Source organism: Canis aureus, chromosome 11 (genome assembly GCF_053574225.1).
Source record: "Canis aureus isolate CA01 chromosome 11, VMU_Caureus_v.1.0, whole genome shotgun sequence".
In the NCBI taxonomy this organism is placed as follows: domain Eukaryota; kingdom Metazoa; phylum Chordata; class Mammalia; order Carnivora; family Canidae; genus Canis; species Canis aureus.
Window position 1 is genome coordinate 49,602,156 of NC_135621.1, and position 20,794 is coordinate 49,622,949.

Here is a 20,794-nt window from a genome sequence, read left to right on the forward strand (position 1 = left end):
GGGGGGCGGGTGGCCCAGGGCCCACTGGAGACCCTAACGTGGAGCTTGTTCTCACAACCCTGAAATCATGACCTCAGCTGAAATCAACAGTCGAATGCCTGACAGATGCCCCCATATCTTCAATTATATAAGATGAATAAGATGTAGGGATTGAATGTCCAGCATGATGACTATAGCTAGCAGTACAGTATTATATACTCAAAAGTAGCCAAGACAGATTTTAAATGTTCCCACCATACACAAAAAAGTGGTAATCTGTGAGATGATTGAGATATTAACTACCTCTCTGTGTTAATCATTTTGTAATAGGTATATGTATCAAATCACCACATATACCTTCAAATTGTCTTATATGTTAATTACATTTCAATAAAGCTGAAAAAAGTAAAACTTTAAAAAAAATGTGTGCATAACAAAACAAGTTATAGAATGATATAAAAGAACTTTTAATTCAAGGAAAAGACAAGGAATGTAAAGAACTAAGGCCAATTCATTCTCCTATTTATTTCTATATATATATATATATAGAAATATATATTTTTATATATTTATATATAAAAATAAAATCTATATATATACATATAAAAGATTTTATTTATCTATTCATGAGAGACACAGAGAGAAAGAGAGAGGCAGAGACACAGGCAGAGGGAGAAACAGGCTCAATGCAGGGAGCCCGATGCAGGACTCGATCCTGGGTCTCCAGGATCATGCCCTGGGCTGAAGTCAGCGCTAAATCGCTGAGCCACCTGGGCTGCCCTGATACTTATTATTTTTTTTCTGATACTTATTTTTAAACTTGAAATATATTTTGCCTGATCATGAAAATAATTCTGCCTACTGTTAAAAATAAGTTGATATCATACTATTCATTTTTCTCACCTAGTACGGTATTTTTGAATTAATTTTAATTTATGATTTAGTAGCAACATATACTTTTTTTTTTTGAGTATAGGTGATGTACAATGTTACATTAGTTTCAGGTGTACAACATAGTGATTTGATAAGTTTATGTTATTCTATGTTTACCACAAGGTCACATACACTTTAAATTCTGCTATATACTGCTAAGAATCCAATGGTTAAAAGGTACTCACAGTCATCACTGAACTCAGATTTTAGCTTGAAAGAGAGAAACTGACCTAAGTGCACCATTTACTCAATGGGCTCAATGAATGGCAATAATACAGGCCTAGAATTCTAGTTATCAATAAAGACACAAAGGTAAAAGTGACTAAGTCTCTGTTCATAATCTAGCAGTTCTAGGTTGTTTTTATGAAATTACATATAGGGACCATGCTGTAGTACACAAAATCAATTTCAATTTTAATAAGCAAACATGTCTTTTTATTAATTACACTGGTTGTGACCGTTATGCCTGCATGGGTAGCAAACTCTAATTTCCCATTCTGCAGTATTATTGGCTATGTTAAGTGATGAGTCTGAAATGATTTGCAAAGTTTTTTAATTTGCATAAATAATTTAAAGATAGGTATAGGTATGGAAGAAACACAGAAGCACAAAATAAACCAGAAAGACTTTTGGAATCAATATGTGAGTGTCATTATCCAAATCCCAAGCATGACCTAGGTAAAGTAATTACCAAGGGTACAGAAACTGAGCAAGAAATGGCTTGTCCAAGATCAAACAATCTGTGTAAGAAATAAGGCTAGAACCATCTACCACGTAGAGGAAAAGGGGACATTCCAGGCTAATTTCATTTTTCACTCAAGAATTTAGGTTCTACTGCAAAGGAAGAGCAGTATCAAGTACTAGAAGATGCAGGAGTCTGGTTTTTTACCTAATCAACTGTATAATTTCATGTAAATCTTTAACTGTTTCTAGATTTAAAAAAACTACTTTCTAAAAGTAGTTAAAGGTCTATTTCTCAGGGTGCTTGGGTGGCTCAATTGGCTAAGCATCTGCCTTCAGTTCTGGTCATGATTCCAGGGTCCTGGGATTGAGTCCCACATCAAGCTCCTTGCCTGGCGAGGAGTCTGCTTCTCCATCTGCTGTCAGCACCGCGCCCCCCCCCCCCCCCCCCCCCCCGGCATGCTTGTGTGCATACTCTCTTTGGTAAAAATAAATAAAATCTTAAAAAAAAAAAAAAAATTAAAGGTCTACCTCTAAAATCCCTTTTACTTGAAATTTCTAAGACATCAACTGTTTAGCACTGCCCTGACTTGTCCTCATTGGGATCTTTGGGGTTTGGACCCCCAGTCTTCATTCAATGACCAGGGCAGGGGCAGCCCCGGTGGCACAACGGTTTGGCGCCGCCTGCAGCCTGGGGTGTGATCCTAGAGACCTGGGATCGAGTCCCACATCGGGCTCCCTGCATGGAGCCTGCTTCTCCCTCTCCTTCTGCCTGTGTCTCTGCCTCTCTCTCTGTGTCTATGAATAAATAAATAAAATCTTAAAAAAAAAAAAAGAAAAAAAAAGACCCATCTTTAAAAAAAAAAAAAAAAAAATGACCAGGGCAGTTTCAGTAACCTCCCAGGGCTTTTTCAACTTAGCTCTGTTCTGGCTTCTAGTGATGAACGAAACTGTAAATCTATAGTGAACAGCATTTGTACCAGTAATAGTTTTTGGTGGTGGTGAGGGAGGTGTTTTTCAGTGACTGAAAAAGGTTTTCTAATTTTGTTCCGATCTTTCCCTTTAGAATCTATATAGTTCTGCTCTCCCTAGAATGTGTGAATTAAATGGCTCTGGAAATATTTCCAAATTTACTCAAACACTTGGAAACAAAGCAGATAAATGTGGTTGCTTAAGAGTTCTTTTTAGGCAAATTCATGACAATACCTTTTAAAAAATCAGGTACCCAAAACTGGACCACCAAGGGCAGGTAAATGGAAATTACATACTTTGGTAAACTTTACTTATGAGAACAGAAAAGGATCAAAGCAAACACAGTAAAGTAGCAACTCTGTGTTTTACAAGTTCTTTGAAGACCTTTATATTTTCGCTTTGGGTATTCTGCTTTTCCCTTTTGGTCCTCCCCTCTGGATTTGGGGATTATAAAGTGTTAAGAATCTATAGACTCGTTTGTTGTAGATCAGGGTTCTGAATGTCAAATGAGGCTTACCCATAACTGGTTAGCTCCTTAAGGGGCAGAAAAGCATGTACAAACCAAGTAGTTTCCACTTTTTTTCCCCACTTTTCTCTTAGAAATTAGGATGGGTAACAATATATGGAAAACAAGTATCTTATTCAAGGATATAGCTTGCTGTGTTCATTCTGAGCTTCATTCACAAGATGGCAAATGGTCTGTAGTCCTAAGTTATTGATATAACAGAATACATTACTAGCTTAAACTGTCACGTCTCCAAAAGATATCCTTGAAAGACGATACATAAAATAGTGGAATCATATGAATTGTTCTGATAATTTCTCAAAAACAATCATTATCAGAGAAGGAAAAAAATTAAAAAAGCAATGACAGCATTACTAGTCCAAGAATGTTAGTTCTACGGTCTGGAATAATAGAATTTCTCTAGACCTCAAATTCTTAATAAAAACTAGGGGGCTAGGGGCTATATAAGATTTTCATTAAGATCCTTATCAGTTCTGAAATTTCATGAAATGATGAGAAATTTCATGAAATGAGTTAATTTTGACTATTAACTCTACTGACATAGATGTCATTTTTTTCCTTATAAAATCTGCTCAGTGACGCCTGGGTGGCTCAGTGGTTTAGCGCCTGCCTTTGGCCCAGGTTGTGATCCTGGAGTCCGGAGATCAAGTCCCATGTCGGGCTCCCTGTATGGAGCCTGCTTCTCCCTCTGCCTCTGTCTCTCTCTCTCTGTGTGCCTCTCATGAATAAATAAATAAAATCTTAAAAAAAAAATAAAATAAAATCTGCTCATTGTCCAAGCTTTACTGTTAAATAACATATATGGTGACAGGACCCTGGTGTTAAGGAAAAATTTCTCATAAATCATTTGGAAAAGTTTATCTGGGTAAGAGTCAAGGGATTTTGCCAGATAAACTTACTGTCATTTCCTCCCAAGCCTGCTAAACGGTAATATGGGACACGAGTCCTAGATAATAAGGAAGTAAAGAGGAATTACCAAAATACTGGGGAGAGTGAAATTTAAAGAGCAGTGGATACCACAGCTCAAAGTACAACAATTTAAAAGGTAGATAATCTATATGAAATGAGTAGTGAATTCTTTGTAACTGACACCATGTTATTCTACCTATGGCCTATAAAAGATTCAGAAATGTAGTATGGCAACCCTATTAAAGATTTAATTAACAACTCTTTTCATATGTCAGTCTACAGAGAATGTTAGCAACTTAGTCTTTGCAGTCTAATAGTGTATTTGTGTTCACTGTGGAGAATGAATATAACGAGATTCCAATTTTGAATCCAAACAACTAATAAATGAATGATTATGCTCATCTTAACCTATTACACCTGGTTCTAGCTGAAATCAATATTTTATGTCAACTAAGAATAGCACTTTATTTATTTATGTATTTTCCCCCAAGAATAGCACTTTAGATAACTGGAGAAAAACTCTGGAGAAAAAGATTTAATTGCATTATCCTAGTACCTTGGGTCCTTTTCTGTGTAAAAACGTTCATTACGTTTGTTATCACCAAAAGTTGCCCGATATACATCATGACAGCGAAGGTTCCTCTGGAAGGTGTAGAATAAAACATCTTCCTCTTCTTCATCCTTTACCCATTCTGAAAGAAAATAATTAAAGAATTATAGATTATATATTACTTGCAGTTGAAAAATAGGGCACAACACATTCAAACTTGAGTGCCACCAAAGAAGAGATGTGTAAGCTCATCCCTGGAAATGTAAATCAAACACTGGTTTGATCAGATCTAACCAATGTTATGTAGAAGTCAGCTTTTTTGGAGAATAAAATGTTGCTACATCAAGTCCAAGGTTTCAAGCAGTTCTCATTCTCAGGTTTCTAATTAAGAATTGGAATGTTCAGTCAGAGTCATGCTTACAGGAAATGAACTATGTTTACATCTACAATCTTTAAGTCTGAAGAAACACTGGATCACTTTCTCTCATGCCTAAATCTTTTCTGTCTTCCCTCAATCCACAGGATATCTCAAACTACCAATACATTTTAATGCTGGAGTTTTCTTGATCTTACCAGAAACTGTCAATAGAAGTTTTCACACGATTACATCATGACTGCCACCGGGCTGACAGTGACTGTATAAGACAGCACTGTATAATGTGCATCGTGATTTGAGAGAGATTAAAATGTACAAAATTTATGTTTCAGGGGGCACCTGGATGGCTCAGTCTGTTACGCATCCAACTCTTGATTTTGGCTCAGGTCATGATTTTGGGGTCATGAGATTGAGCCACAAGTGGGGCTTGGTACGGGGCGTGAAGCTTGCTTAAGATACTCTATCCCTCTCCCTCCGTACCTCCCTCTCCATGTCCTCCCCCCTCTCCACCAAAAGTAGGTTTCAGAATCAATTAGACTATAATTTCAATTCACTGCAAAAGTGCTTAATTATTAAACAATGGAGAAAATTAGGCAGAAAATGAAAACGGAAACAAACTATGAACATATGTATCACTCAGTGATAAAAGAAAATTTATTTATTTTTTATAAGATTTTATTTATTTATTCATGAGAGACACAAAGAGGGAGAGCCAGAGACATAGGCAGAGGGAGAAGCAGGCTCCTTGAGGAGAGCCCCGAAGCGGGACTCGATCCAGGGGCTCCGGGATCACACCCTGAACCGAAGGCAGATGCTCAAATGCTGAGCCACACAGGCGTCCCGATAAAAGAAAATTTAAAGTTGATTCTCTTAGTCAAAATATCACAACTTCTACTGATGAATAAGTTCAACATGTTCCAAAGTTTGTTGGTAGTAACTCTGGGCAATCTGCTCTAATGGCTTGAGAAGATGACGTGAAATTAAAAAAACAAAAAACAAAAAAAAAACACCTAAATTTAAAGTTGAGTAACACACAAAATACAATTTGTATGCAAAAAGGTGTCTGAATGGTAAATTTGCAAAGAATTATTGATACATCAAAGCTGTACAGCTTGGATTCTGGCTGTAATATTTTAAAAAACATGAACATGAATTTGGATATATAATTAAAGGGAAAGTCTCCCGAATAAGAGATAGATAGGAAGCTATGGAGTCCATAGGAATAAAAGGATTAGGCATTCACCTTCTCATTCATATGGACAAATAAAAATGTTTCAAAGGTATAGACAAGTCTCTTATAGTTGCCTAACACAGAAGACTGTTTTGTTTGATGGCTTACCAAAACTGGACACATTTGGGAAAGAAGCTTCCATTACAGGCTGATCACTGAGCTTCACAACTATACAGGTAGATGCTTCAGAATCTTCAGTTCTTATCTTAGCAGCTACATATTTTTCATCAGGAGCAACTCTGATACAATCAATGAAGGGCTGATCTAATTTAAGTTCCTCCAAATTGAATAAGACTTCATAATTATCATTATCTGCTGCATAGAGAAAAATATGAAAGTGATAACTCCACAAGATGTACTTAAAAAAATCTTTAAATTTGAATTTGCATTCCCCTTCTATAAGAGGCTACATTCTGGCTTCCTTCAGCTCTGATACCAGCTTGAAATCAAGAATCTGATATTTCTTATTTAATATTAGCCTATGTTATTCAATATTAATCTATGCATCAGCCTATGTGTTATTATATGACAGATATAGTCTAGTACCTATAGACTATGGAGAAACTAGAAAGTTAACAGAATATAATAACATTGAACTAGAAAGTTAACAGAATGTAATAACATTGAATAATCCATGTAAAATGTCCAGTATAGTATAATATAGGATATTAGAGATGGAAAAAAAACAAAACAAAACAAAACAAAACAAAACAACCTCCATTCTCCCCTCCAAAGCTTTTAGGTATAGCTGTTAACTGTATCTTGAACAAACCCTGATATTAACTAATCATTTTTTTAAAGTAGAAATAATCTAAAATATATTTCCTATGCCTTTGAGAAATTACTATCAAATTTCCTACGAAAAATGTGAAATATGAAAAATCAGAACACTTTAGGAAAAAAGGAAAAACTATGGTGTACCTTCTTCATCTTTGGAACGAACCAAGCAGCAACCTTCTTGATAATAAACGAAACCACCATGTTTAACCTGACAAAAAACAAATAAATGGTTTAATAATAATTTAAACACAATTTAATTAATTGTTTAGTGGTCTGACCATTTAGGATGAAGAAGAAATGAGATCTTTCATAAAAAGCAGACCTAATGAAGTCTACAAATGAACACATAAAAAAATAGAAAATGGATCACTTTTTACAACACAGTAATTAAGATCTGGTTTTCATACATTCACAATTAGTGAAGGAGTTTCTAATATATAAATATAAGAGGCAACAAAGAGAAGGCATAACAAAATCTGTTTCGGTTCTTATGATGGTACAAACCGCTTTAGCTGTCTTTTGGGAGTATGTGACATCCCTTTGGTGGGGCTCAGTTAACAAAAGATTGAACGGCCTCTTTAAGGTAATACAAAATGAGGCAGATGAAGAAAACAGTGGTTCAGGTTAGTCTGAAAACCCAGCCAATAACTTGCTGAGATTCTTTCTTCTAAAATATGCACTCACCACCAACTGTAAATGGTTTCAATTTGATTTTTTTAAAAGATTATTCAAGAACAAGAGAGAGCAAGTAAGTAAGCAGAAGGAGGGGGCAGAGGGAGAGTTTCAAGCAGACTCTTCAATGACAAGGGGCTCTATGCCACAACTGAGGTTATGACCTGAGCCAAAACCAAGAGTCCAACACCCAGGCAACCACACCACCCAGGAGCCCATCAATTTGATTTTATACAATGCATCTAATGGGTTGACATAAGTTGGGTTACAGATATAGACAACTTGAGGTTGAGAGAATATTACCCAATATATTAATAGTGCTCTTGTCTAATACCTACATGTTAAATACAATTGATTGATTGATAGGACTTCACGTAGCCTAAGACACACTTATTACCTGCTAGCTAATGGCTTATTTTCAATCTGGAATTCCTAATTCTTAACCTACTGTTATTTCCATTATACTATGAATGTGATTTTCATTTATAAGCTGTGATTCTATTTTCCGGTCTTACTGAAAAATTTGCAACATGAATGTTCAGTCTGTTTCAACTCGATATTTATGACTGTGCAGTAAGTGGTCAAATATTTGGCTCTCAAGATATTACACTACTTGAAGTGAATTTCCTTTTATTAAAAAAAAAAAGTGTAGACAGAGCAATCAAATCTTTTCAAATAATAAAAAAGAATGATGGTTTCATATGAACATCTCCTTGGAATTATTTAAAACATTTAAAAACAGAATTGAAAAAAAATTGAAAAAATAAAATTAAAAAATAAAAAATAAAAAATAAAAAAAAATAAAAACAGAATTGGCTGTTCCCCAAAACCAGAATTAACACAGAAATTAATTTTGATCTTCAGTTTTAAAAATTGCACTGTTTATTCCTTGTTGTTTAAATTTTTCAGTATAAAGACTAAAGCAGTTTAATTTTGATTTGGGATTATGTCTAGAATCACATTTGCATCTTGATTGGTAAAACCAGATTAAAAAAAAAAAAAGACATTAAGATATCCTACCTCTGCATTGATGATTTCATATTCTTCTTGTGGCTGTGTTTCCAATTTTGTTCTCACTTTTTCAAAGGCATCCATGTTTTCTGAAAGTGGTTTTTCGTTTTCTTGTTTAATAGGCAGAAAATCCTGGAAAGAGTTTTAGTGGTATGATCATAACGTCTCAAACTAGAGAGAAAAACCTTTGCTTTTTAGAGATCATCCTTATTTCCTTTTCTTGCAAGTACTACCATGTTGGTCTATACCTATGAAGTAGTATTCAGTTCAAGGATCTTAAATGCTGTTTCTTAAGCTCAATAAATAATCTCTTTTTCATTTAAAAATGTAGACGAAATAAGGTGGACACCTGATGGCTATACTAATTTAAATGGGTAAGTCGTTACCATGCTGAAGCACTAAGAAGCACTGGAGAATGTTTAGAAATACTATAAGAGAAGTGTATACAAAATTAAGCAGTAAAGGAAAGGATGTTTACATATTTAATAGTCAGGGGTAAGAGGTAGGAAAAAAGTGTTTACCGAGTTATACAAAGTATTACAATATCTTAAAAAGGAAATTTCAAAAAGAGAGGAAGACATTATCTTTATTAATAAATGTTCAACATTTTATTCACAGTAAGAATTACAAGAAATGTGTCTTTTAATTAATTAATTAGTTAATATTTTTAGAAATGTGTCTTCTTAAAGATCTTCATTAGCCATAATTTTCTTCTCATGTGGGGAGAAGGAATCCCACATATAGAACTGTTTATCAGATCAAAAAGTTAATTAATGCTGTGTAAAACAGAGCTTCTTCTTAAGTTTAAGAAAAAAACATGTTTGCTTATAAAAATAAGAAAAAATAATGGACAATTAATGAACATGAACAGAGATACAGATTAAAGCTAAAGAAGCATTCAATGTCTTATTGGAAATATGTAATGAGCTAAGAGCTTTAGGTGACCTGTGGTGAGCATGTAAATTCCACATGAATTATTAAAATTTGGATATCGCAAAAACCTGTTATCAAATAAAAAAATATTCACTAATTCAACACTTCAGAGGTTTGTCTTGGTTAAGCAAAAGCATTCTAGCCAAGATTTTCAACATCAGCTTTCTGCCAAAGACAACAACTGTACAGTGATTTGTGCCAGAGGGGCACTAAGCCTTAGTAAGGACCTCTAACAGCTGGTAAATATTTATTGCACAAGTGTGTCCATGACTTTAAACACTAGAGAATGTAAGCTATAAATATAGTTTACATCACAAAGAGCTTACAATCTAAAATTAAACACAAGAATAAAACAAGTATCATCAAAACAAATTAAATGGAAAAACAATAATTTTCAGTATTTTTCCTTTGGACTTTTTGGAGATGCTTTATGATTTGGATTAGATTCCACTTAAGAACAATTGCTGTTATGGGAGACTAAGTCATTCAGTGTATACTTCAGTCATATACTTAATACGCTTGAGTAACTACTTGAAATCCAAATAGAAGACGCTCATATGATTTTCATTTATTTTTTAGCATTTTCACAAAATCTAGAGTTGATCTCTAGCATAGTGCGGTGAAGTATCTATATCAATAATTTCCTATTATCATCTGAAACATAAATTAGAAGGTCACTAGAAATCTATCCTGAACCTTTAAATTAGCAATAGGAATTGCTATTTCATTTTGAGATAACGTTATTTGTTCTGTAATTCTACTATAACTTTTGAAGTAAAGTCAGAATAGCTAACAAGAGTACCTCTTTCTACCTTGCAGTTTCTAACACATTCTGTGTCAGGGAGCTGGGCCCTGATATTTTTATTTTTATTTTTTTCCTGATACTTTTAATAACCATTCTTCTTCTTTTTAAAAAAGAAGATATTATTATATCTTCTTTTTCTTTTAAAAAATCCTCATTCTTATCGAACCATGGCTAAAGTAGGGCTAAAGGCAACAGAACTGAGAATACCTGTCCACTTAGTAAAATTAATTTTACTTCCTTAACCTTTTTCTGGGTCAAAATTTTCAATAAACTGAGCTTATCTAAACCAAAACCATGGGCAGCCTGGGTGGCTCAGCGGTTTAGCGCTGCCTTCAGCCCAGGATGCGATCCTGGAGACCCAGGATCAAATCCCACTTCGGGATCCCTGCATGGAGCCTGCTTCCCCTCTGCCTGTGTCTCTGCCTCTCTCTCTGTGGATCTCATGAATACATAAAATCTTCAAAAAAAAAAAAAAAAAAACCACACAAAACCAAAACAACCCTGTAAGCAATTAAATGGAAGTAGAACTGCCTTAATAAAATGAAAGTAGAATTCAGAGCTATTATCATCTGAAATATTTCCTCAAAAGGAATTACTCCCAGGAAAACTGAGATATTATATAATATTCATAAATCTAAGTTATTTAAATAAATTCCAATTTTATATAATATTCATAAATCTAAAATATTCAACATCCAAGTTGTTTTTGGTTTTAATCCTGTCCCAACAACTCCCATTGGGTGTTTTACAATGCCAGTTAGCATTGTATACTCTTTAGAGTATACAGCTAAACCTATCCATGTTAGCCAAGTATCTTAATATATTAATAGTCTACTGGTTTGAAGGGCATATACTACTCCTAATGGAGCTGAGGTGAGGATAACTCTAACTTAAAATTTTAAGGTTATATGAAAAGTATCACTCCATTAGTGGAAAAAGGTACTCTTTCCCACTTTTGAGGTGACATACCATAAAACCATTTTAATAATGAAACTTATGAAACAGGAGGATGAAATATGTACCTTTCATTATGGCAACCACAAATTTTTTTTTTAAGATTTTATTTATTAATGAGAGACACAGACAAGAGGCAGAAAGAGAAGCAGGCTCCTTGTAGGGAGCCTGATGCAGAACTCGATCCCAGGACCATGGGATCACAACCCGAGCCGAAGGCAGATGCTCAACCACTGAGCCACCCAGGTGTCCCTGGGAACAATGAATTCTAAAGGCAGAAAAATTGCACACTGGAGAAACACACTGGACAGTTTTTGGTCAAGACAGTACCATTAATAAATGGCTAATTCCATGACCAGGGCAGGAGAGTTAATAATAAGCATGTGAGAAAGCAAAGAAATACCCAAAGCTTAATGGAGATGTGTTAAAAGGTCCAGTTTGTAAAGGTTCCTACATTTGGGGAAAATCTGAGCATCAAAAAGAATAATGATTTTGACTGTTATTACCCTGAAAAATAGGAAAAATCGTAATTTGAAAACAAGTCAAAACAAACAACAAAAAACTCCCAAATACACCAAATTAGAAAAAAGAAAACTCTCTTTACAAAATAGTATCAGCTAATAAATGTAGAAATAATTAGAAAATCATTAGCAACACCAGTGTAACAACTGATTAGGGTAAAGATCATTAATGGTTGTTAAGCTTATTAGGTGAAATGATGTTGGGTAACCCAATGCTCATTCAGCACCCAGTACTACCCTATGGATTACTTAGTAACTTCAAAGAGAATAAGGCCCCCTTAATTATGGAGAGAACTAGCAATTATCACCTTAACCAAAATTATCAACCTTAACATCATTAATAATGGGACAAACTGACATTAAAAGTCTTATTAGGGCAGCCCGGGTGGCTCAGTGGTTTAGCACCACCTTCAGCCCAGGGCGCGATCCTGGAGACCCAGGATCGAGTCCCACATCGGGCTCCCTGCATGGAGCCTGCTTCTCCCTCTGCCTGTGTCTCTGCCTCCCTCTCTCTCTCTCTCTCTCTCTCTCTGTGTCTCTCATGAATAAATAAATAAAATCTTAAAAAAATAAAATAAAAAAATAAAAGTCTTGTGAAATGCAACACGAAGCATTTCAACTTGAGAGAGAGTAAACTTAAAGGGGAATAGAGAAACAGAATAAAGTTGTTTCAATGAAATTGATAAACTAGAGAAGATCAATAAAAAGCTGGTTGCTTTATTTTATATTTTAAAAAAGTTGTCCTCTGAAAAACGTACTAAAAAAAGACATGTAGAGCGAAAGCAATTAGGAAAAGAATATTAGAAATGAATAAGATGGCATAACTACAGATATAACAGATTAAAAAAAAAGCCACAATAAAAATCTTTATCCTATACATTTGAAAACACAGATAAAATGAATGTTTTCTAGAAAATAAATGAATTACCAAAACAGATAAAAAAACAGAACAGCAGGGCAGCCCGGGTGGCTCAAGGGTTTAGTGCCACCTTTAGCCCAGGGCCTGATCCTGGAGGCTGGGGATCAAGTCCCACGTCAGGGTCCCTACATGGAGCCTGCTTCTCCCTCTGCCTGTCTCTCTCTCTCTGTGTCTCTCATGAATAAATAAATAAAATCTAAAAAAAAAAACAAAAAAAAACAAAACAAAAAAACAAAAACCAAAAACAGAACAGCAGCTTTATACACCAATAACTATCAAAGAACTTAAGCTGGTAATTAAGTGTTCTCTTTTTATTTATTTATTTATTTATTAAAAGATTGATTGATTGATTTATGATAGACATAGAGAGGCAGAGACACAGGAGGAGGGAGAAGCAGGCTCCATGCCAGGGGCCCAATGTGGGACTCATTCCCGGGACTCCAGGATCGTGCCCTGGGCCAAAGGCAGGCGCCGAACCACTGAGACACTCAGGGATCCCCAAGTGTTCTCTTTTTAGAAGAGGAACCAAACCCAGATGCTTTCCAAGGTAGCTTTCTTAAATCTTCAAGGAACAGATAATCTTCTCATATGCAAAGAAAAAAAAATGTCTTACTATAAAATACGGGCTAAAAAAACCCACCAAAATAAAATACAATGAATCAATGTATTTTTAAAACACACAAAACAAAAAATAGTAACAATAATAATAAAACCTTATGTGACCAAATAGGATATATCTTAATAAAAGGATGATTCATCATTAGAAAAATCTAATGTCATCTAACACAAATAAAGGAGGTAAGTCTTCAGGCCATTTCCATAAATGCAGGAAAAAGCAGAAAATAATCAACTTTAAAAAAGGATAAAACCTTAAATTAGGAATAGAGAATTTAGAGAAATTGGGAACTACGTTGACTTGATAAAAGGTTTGTTTTTACACAGGAATGTACTAAATCTGTAATTAATACACCTGAAGTGCATTCATATTAGTACACATCTTATTTAGCATCTGTGAAATTCTTCTCAGTAACCTTAATTATAATCACTTAAAATATCTAGTTACAGGGACGCCTGAGTGGCTCAGCAGTTGAGCGTCTGCCCTGGGCTCAGGGCATGATCCCAGAATCTGGGATCCAGTCCCACATCAGGCTCCTTGCAGGGAGCCTGCTTCTCCCTCTGCCTGTGTCTCTGCCTCTCTCTTTCTTTCTCTGTGTGTGTCTTTCATAAATAAATAAATAAATAAATTAAAAAATCTAGCTATATTTGCTGTTTCATTATTCAAAAGTGATTGTTAAATGAAGGTAAGTAATTGCTTCCTATGCCCCCTGCTTCAAATTCCTTTCCTCCCTTTTCTTGAGCCTAAGATTTCTGCCCTTCTCATTCCATTGACTGCTCTTGTCAAGGTCACTGACGGCCACAGCACTACAAAATACAAATGTTATTCCAAGTATTGATATTACTTGACCTATAAACATCATGACACAGTTGATCACTTCCTCCTGAGAACACTTTTCTCCACTTGACTTCCAGGACACCTCATGCTTATTGTTTTCCTAGCTCACTAGCCCTACTTAGTCTCTTTAACTGGTTCCTATTAAATTCCCTGGCGTCGGGATCCCTGGGTGGCGCAGTGGTTTAGCGCCTGCCTTTGGCCCAGGGCGCAATCCTGGAGACCCGGGATCGAATCCCACATCGGGCTCCCAGTGCATGGAGCCTGCTTCTCCCTCTGCCTCTCTCTCTCTCTGTGTGACTATCATAAATAAATAAAAATAAAAATAAATAAATAAATTCCCTGGCGTCTTGGGCAGTCCGGGTGGCTCAGAGGTTTAGAACCACATTCAGACCAGGGTGTGGTCCTGGAGATGGGGATTCCCATGTCAGACTCCCTGCACGGAGCCTGCTTATTCCTCTGCCTGTGTCTGTGTGTGTCTCTCTCTGTCTCTCATGAATAAGTAAATCAAATCTTTAAAAAATATATAAATGCTCTGGCTTAACATCTGCATGGCCTGGACCACTTCTTCATCTACAATCTGCCTGAATTCCCTTGGTGATCTCATCCAGCCTCATGACCTTAAATGCTCTTTATAGGCTGAGGACTCCCAAATTTATAGCTTTACCCTGAACCTTTCCACTGCACAAGTTGAATCTGTTTGTCAAATTGACTACTCAACATTTCTTCTTGAAGGACTAACAAGGATGTCAAAAAATGCCCCAAACAGAACTTCCAATCTCCCCACGTACCCTCACCCCCAAAACTGGTTCTTCAATCACTTTAATCCTGATAAATGACAATTCTGTCCTTCTAGATGCTCAGGTTTAAAATCATAGTCTTCTCTCTTTATACAACCAAGTTATCTGCAAATGTTTTCAAGTTGACTTTCAAAATCTACCTAGAATCTGACCACTTATTACTCTTATACTGGTAATACTCTGTTCATACTGTCATCTTTTCTCCTTTGGATAAGAAGAAAGCCCAAATACTGTTTCTGCTGTCTTCCATAGTCTGTTTTCAACAAAAAGAGCTAGAGTCAGCCTAAAGTCAGATTATATCACTTCTTCGAAGTTCTCCGAGGGGAAGAGGAAAAGCGAAAATCCTTACAATGGCCTGCAAGGTCCTTGTTCCATGACCTTGATGACCCCATCTACTACTATACTCCTCCCACACCCATTTAATCTGAGCCACATTGGCCTCTTTGATATTGCTTGAATGTGATTGGCTTGCTCCTATCTCATTTTCTTAGAACTTGCTATGCCCTATGCCCAAACACCTCCTTCAAGCTATTGCTCAAATGTCACCTTCACAAGCCTTCTTTGACCATCCTATTAAAATAACAATCCTTATTTCAATATGGCCTCTTCATTCTTTCCCTGTCTTAAGTTTCACTGTACCTACTGCTTCTGACATACTTTGTTTTATTCATTTGTTTCTTTGTTCTCTCTTCTCTCAACTAGAATGGTAAGCTTCATGAAGGCAGGGATTTTTGTTCCGTTGCTCACTGCTGTATACTTGTTAGAATGGTGTATAGGAAGTGTTCAACAAATAATTGCTGAGTAGAATGAAACAAAGCATAAAACATAAAAATTTAAAAACCTATCAAAACAAAGACAAAGTGAAAAGACGTAGCACAAATTACAGAAAAGATATCTACAGTACATAAAAGACAAAGGACATGTAAAGAACTCTTATGAATCAGTAAGAAAAAGAAAACCCAGTAGGAAAAACGGTCAAGGTATATGAATAAGTAATTCAAGATAAAACCAAAGGGGTTAATAAACACAGAAAAGATGCTCAACTTCATTATTAATCAGGGTAGTGAATATTAGATGATGACATACTTGACACATTTATCTGTTGGGAGAAAAGGAAAAAGGTCTGATAAAGTGAGATGCAGAACTCTTATATATTCCTTATTTGCATTTAAAATGGTTTTACCAATCTAGTTATTTCATAAGGCAACATTAGCATGCGAATACAATCAGGAATTCCAATTTTAAAGACAGTCTAGCACATATAGATAAAGAGATATATATATGTAAGATTGTGCTTTGCAGCTTTTGTTTGGTAAGTCTGGAAACTGGAGAAAATCGGCTTACTTGTCCAAAGAAAATGGATTGTGTATATTATATAATGAAACACTACATAGTAGTTGTATTAAATGAACTAGCAACATACATATTAATGTGGGATCTCAAAATTTTAAGTTGAACAAAAAAGCTAAACAACTTTAGGGATCCCTGGGTGGCTCAGCGGTTTGGCGCCTGCCTTTGGCCCAGGGCACGATCCTGGAGTCCTGGGATTGAGTCCCACATCGGGCTCCCGGCATGGAGCCTGCTTCTCCCTCCTCCTGTGTCTCTGCGCCTCTCTGTCTCTCTCTCTCTATGTCTATCATAAATAAATAAATAAATCTTTAAAAAAAAAAAAAAAAAAGCTAAACAATTTTACATATAGTATATAAAATCTCAAAACTTGCAAAACACTCGTATATGTCATCTGTAGATACAAATACATGTGCAACTTACATAAAAACACACACGGATAGATACATTAAAGACAATGATCACCCCTGGGGAAATTTGGGAATGTGACTGAGGAAGCACACAGGAGTCTTCAAATGTTTATTTTTTTCCAGTTAAGAAAAGTCACATTGAGTAATGAGTGCTCATTATGGTATTTGGATTTCATAAGCATTTGTACTAATTTGTAATAAAAGATACTAAAAGAGAAAGATTGGGAATCAGGTTACCTGATGTCTAGTTCTGACTGCTAATTTTTTACTTAACCTTGGGCTTTGTGGCTCTGTTTTTTTCATTTTGTAAAGAAAGAGCTCACACACTTCCTGATTTCAAAACCTACTATAAAGCTATAGAATCAAGATAGTGTGGTACTGGCATAATGATACACATACAGATCAACAAGTTAGAACTGGGAATTAAGAGATAAACTGAACATTTATGGTCGATTGATTTTTGACACTGGTGTGAATAAAATGCAATGGAAGAATAGTCTTTTCAACAAATAGTATGGGGATAACTGGATATGTATCTACAAGCAAATGAATGAAGGTGGACTCCTGCTTACTTCTTTTGGTTAATCTTTGATCATTCTGGCTACACTACTCATACTGGTTTCCTCTGTAGATCTGAAGCGTTTATACATGCTGCTACCTCTGCTTGGCAGGGCCTTAACTACATGAGTCATTTCTTCATCCAGCTCAATCCTTTATTTTGGGATTAGTTCCAGAATTATATTGCAATCCATAGACATGGCATTCTATAAACTGATGTAGGCCTCTAATTACAGGGACAAGCATTCATTCAACAATATTACTATATCATGCACTGTTTCAGACAAAAGGAAACAATGCTGAACAAGACAGGCATACCCCTACCCTTATGAATTTTACATTTTAGTTAGGAAGACAAAAACAAAAAGGGAAAATGACCAATGAAATAATAATAAAGTGGCAGGAAAAAAATCAAGGCTATAGTAGAAAATAATTAAGTGAGGAAGAGTTACTTTGGTTACCAGTCAGAAATGTACTTTCTTAGAAGTAACATTTAACTAAGACCTAAAATAGGAGAAGGAACTAAGGTAGAGATAAATGGCATAAGGGAACAGCATGTATGGGCCCTAAGATGGATGTGAAAGAGTTCTGTTCTTTGATCTGGGAGATGATCACAGTGGCTTTACCAAGGTGAATGGGGAGCAAAGTGGCATAAACCAAGACAAAGACAGATGCAGCAAGGCCTTGGGGGCACAAAATTAGGAAACTGGATTTTATCTTTATGTAATAAATTCTATTAGAGTTTTAAGGTAAGGAGTAACATCACTTAATTTATATACATATATATACACACACACACACACACATATATTTTTTAAAGATTTATTTATTTTTAAGACACACACACTGAGAGAGAGAGGCAGAGACATAGGCAGAGGGAGAAGCAGGCTCCTCACAGGGATCCTGATGTGGGACTTGATTCAGTGTTTCTGAAAGTATGTCACACATGATGGCATACAAGATTTGGGGTATGTGAGCATTTTATTAAAAAGAATATAACTAGCACATCACATTGGTCATTTACTAAATTTATTCCTTAGAATTAGCTAAAATAATTAAGTAAATAGTCATAGTGCTACTGAGATATAGTTAAAAAAAAATCACAAAGCTAGCTTGGGATACAGTGCTAAGTGATGTGATAGTAGGGCAAAGGAACAGGAGGAATAAAGAATGTTTTCCTGTGCTCTAGAGTTTGAACAACTGAGTATACAGCAATGAAAAGAAGAACTGAATTGCAGAAGTTCAACTATGGAAAGTTTGTCAAAAGATGTCCAACAGGAGAGTGTTAAGAGGCCATAAAATACTGTGCAGCAGAGGGGAATCTGGGATGAATAACTGCTATGGTAGTTAAATCCACAGGAATGAAAAAAAAATTCCATAGGAATGGATAAGATTACTTAAAAAGAAATTAAAGAGACAATAAAGGGCCAGGACCAAGTCCTGAGAAACTCCAAATTTAGAGGTCATATGAAATAAATGTTAGAAAAGGAGACTGAAGATAGGTTTACAAGGTAGGAAGAAAACCATGAAAATGTGGAGTCAAGAGGCAAACAGAAGAGTGTTTCAAGGAGGGATGGATGGTCAAGTGTATCAAATATGCTGAGAGCCTGTAAAAGGAGCTTGAAAGAGAAGGTCTACTGGGTGGAAATATGCTACATCTCTGGTGACATTAACAGAGTTGTCTTTTTTTTTTTTAACTTTTTTATTATTTTTAGAAAGGGTGGGGAGAGGGAAGAGAAAGAATCTTAAGCAGGCGTAGTGTGGAGCCTCACATGGTGCTTGGTCTCACAACCCCAAGATCATGACCTAACTGAAATTAAGAGTCAGACACTCAGCAGACTGAGCCACCCAGGTGCCCCAACACTAACAGGGGTTTTAATGGAGGAATAGAAGCCATAGTCTAGCAGGTTAAAGAACAAATGAAAAAATGGAGAAAAATGAAAAAATGGACTGGAGAAAATAAGAATGAAGCTTTATCTATAAGGCAATCTCACTTTGATTTATTCCAAAAAAAATTATGAGAGTACAATGTTCACTTTCTTTACTGGCTTTCCTGAATTTTACTTTCAAAATATCCCTTTACTACTTCTTACCTGATGATGTTTCAAACTCATTAGTTAGAACTAGTAGTTCCTACAAATCACAGATCACGAGCACTAGTGATGGGATATCCATCTGCTAACCTATCTCTCTTAGAACTACTGCAGGAACTGCTAATCTGTATTGTAGAAATAGCCAACATCTTTAACCAAAGGATTTCGTATTTTCTCTATTTGGTTTTCTTTTTGTATCTTGTTTAACAATCAAAGATTTTACGAATTGCTTTTGTAGGTACAGAAGGATGTAGAAGAAATATGGTATCTGGTTTGATGCTAGTCTTTGAATATTACTAGTTGGTGTAGAGTATAATGACAAGTTCATTTTGTCCTCTGGTACTGTAAAATGGAAAGCTAAGGTACTTGCCAGTAAGAACTTTAGAACTCAATGAATTCTTAGGTTTAGGTCAGCAACGTTTGGCAACCAAGTATCTCTAGCTCCTACATGCAAGTCCATGGTCAGTGGGAGGCTGGGAATTTCAGAATTACCTAACGAACTTTAAAAAAGGAGGAGAAAAAGACCTCAGTCACAGAGATTCTGATCCAGCAGATATGGAGGGAGATCCAGGAATCTGGACTTCTAAAAAGCTCCCAGGGACTCCTGATATACAGCCATAGTGCAGAAGATGGTACTAAAGAATCCCAAATGTATAGGCGATAATTTATTGCTAAGATTAATAAGGTAGAGGTGATGGAATCATGAAACTTTAGCACCTGGAGGACTTTTAAAGAGCACCATATTGAAACTCCCTTTCTTTTTCCAGTCAAAAGGATTAGAATTCTGACTAGTTCACAAACACACACCAGTCATGCATGGCCAGACCTCTTGCCTTCTAGCATTTTTTAAAAAGATATTTTATTTATTCATGAAAGACACAGAGAGGCAGAGACCTTGGCAGAGGGAGAAGCAGGCTCCCTGTGGAGAGTCTGATGTGGGACTCGATCCCAGGAACCTGGGATCACGCCCTGAGCTAAAGGCAGATGCTCAACCACCAAGCTACCCAGGCGTCCTGCCTTCTGGCATTTCTATTACATATGATGCCCCTTGTTTTTTTTTAAAGATTTATTTATTTATTTATGATAGACATAGAGAGAGAGAGAGAGGCAGAGACACAGGCAGAGGGAGAAGCAGGCTCCATGCCGGGAGCCCGATGCGGGACTCGATCCAGGGACTCCAGGATCATGCCCTGGGCCAAAGGCAGGCGCTAAACCGCTGAGCCACCCAGGGATCCCCCCCTTATTGTTTTTTAGTTAACTTAAGCAGATATATTTTAATTTGCCTACAGGCACTAACACTTTGGTTTTTTTTTAAATGTATCTACAGGAGTGAGAAAGTTAGATCTGAGTGCATGCTTGCTGAAAGAAAATGTATGTTGTTCCA

General features: G+C 36.0%; 1 protein-coding gene across 8 annotated transcripts in view; it reads right to left on the reverse strand.

The window, feature by feature from the left end:
• The window catches only part of PREPL (prolyl endopeptidase like), a 70,215-nt gene that overhangs the window by 45,189 nt on the left and 4,232 nt on the right, over positions 1-20,794 (reverse strand). For 7 of the 8 annotated variants that reach the window (XR_013389431.1, XR_013389432.1, XR_013389430.1 and 4 more), the window contains 4 exons: positions 8,630-8,752; positions 7,079-7,145; positions 6,266-6,472; positions 4,557-4,692 (listed from right to left, as the gene is read on the reverse strand). Coding sequence is in view for 5 of the 8 variants with exons in the window: in XM_077915242.1 (XP_077771368.1) it covers positions 4,557-4,692; positions 6,266-6,472; positions 7,079-7,145; positions 8,630-8,752 (533 nt within the window). In the remaining 3 variants the exon portion in view is untranslated. The remainder of the gene's footprint in view (positions 1-4,556; positions 4,693-6,265; positions 6,473-7,078; positions 7,146-8,629; positions 8,753-20,794) is intronic. The other variant, XM_077915243.1, reaches the window with a different exon arrangement.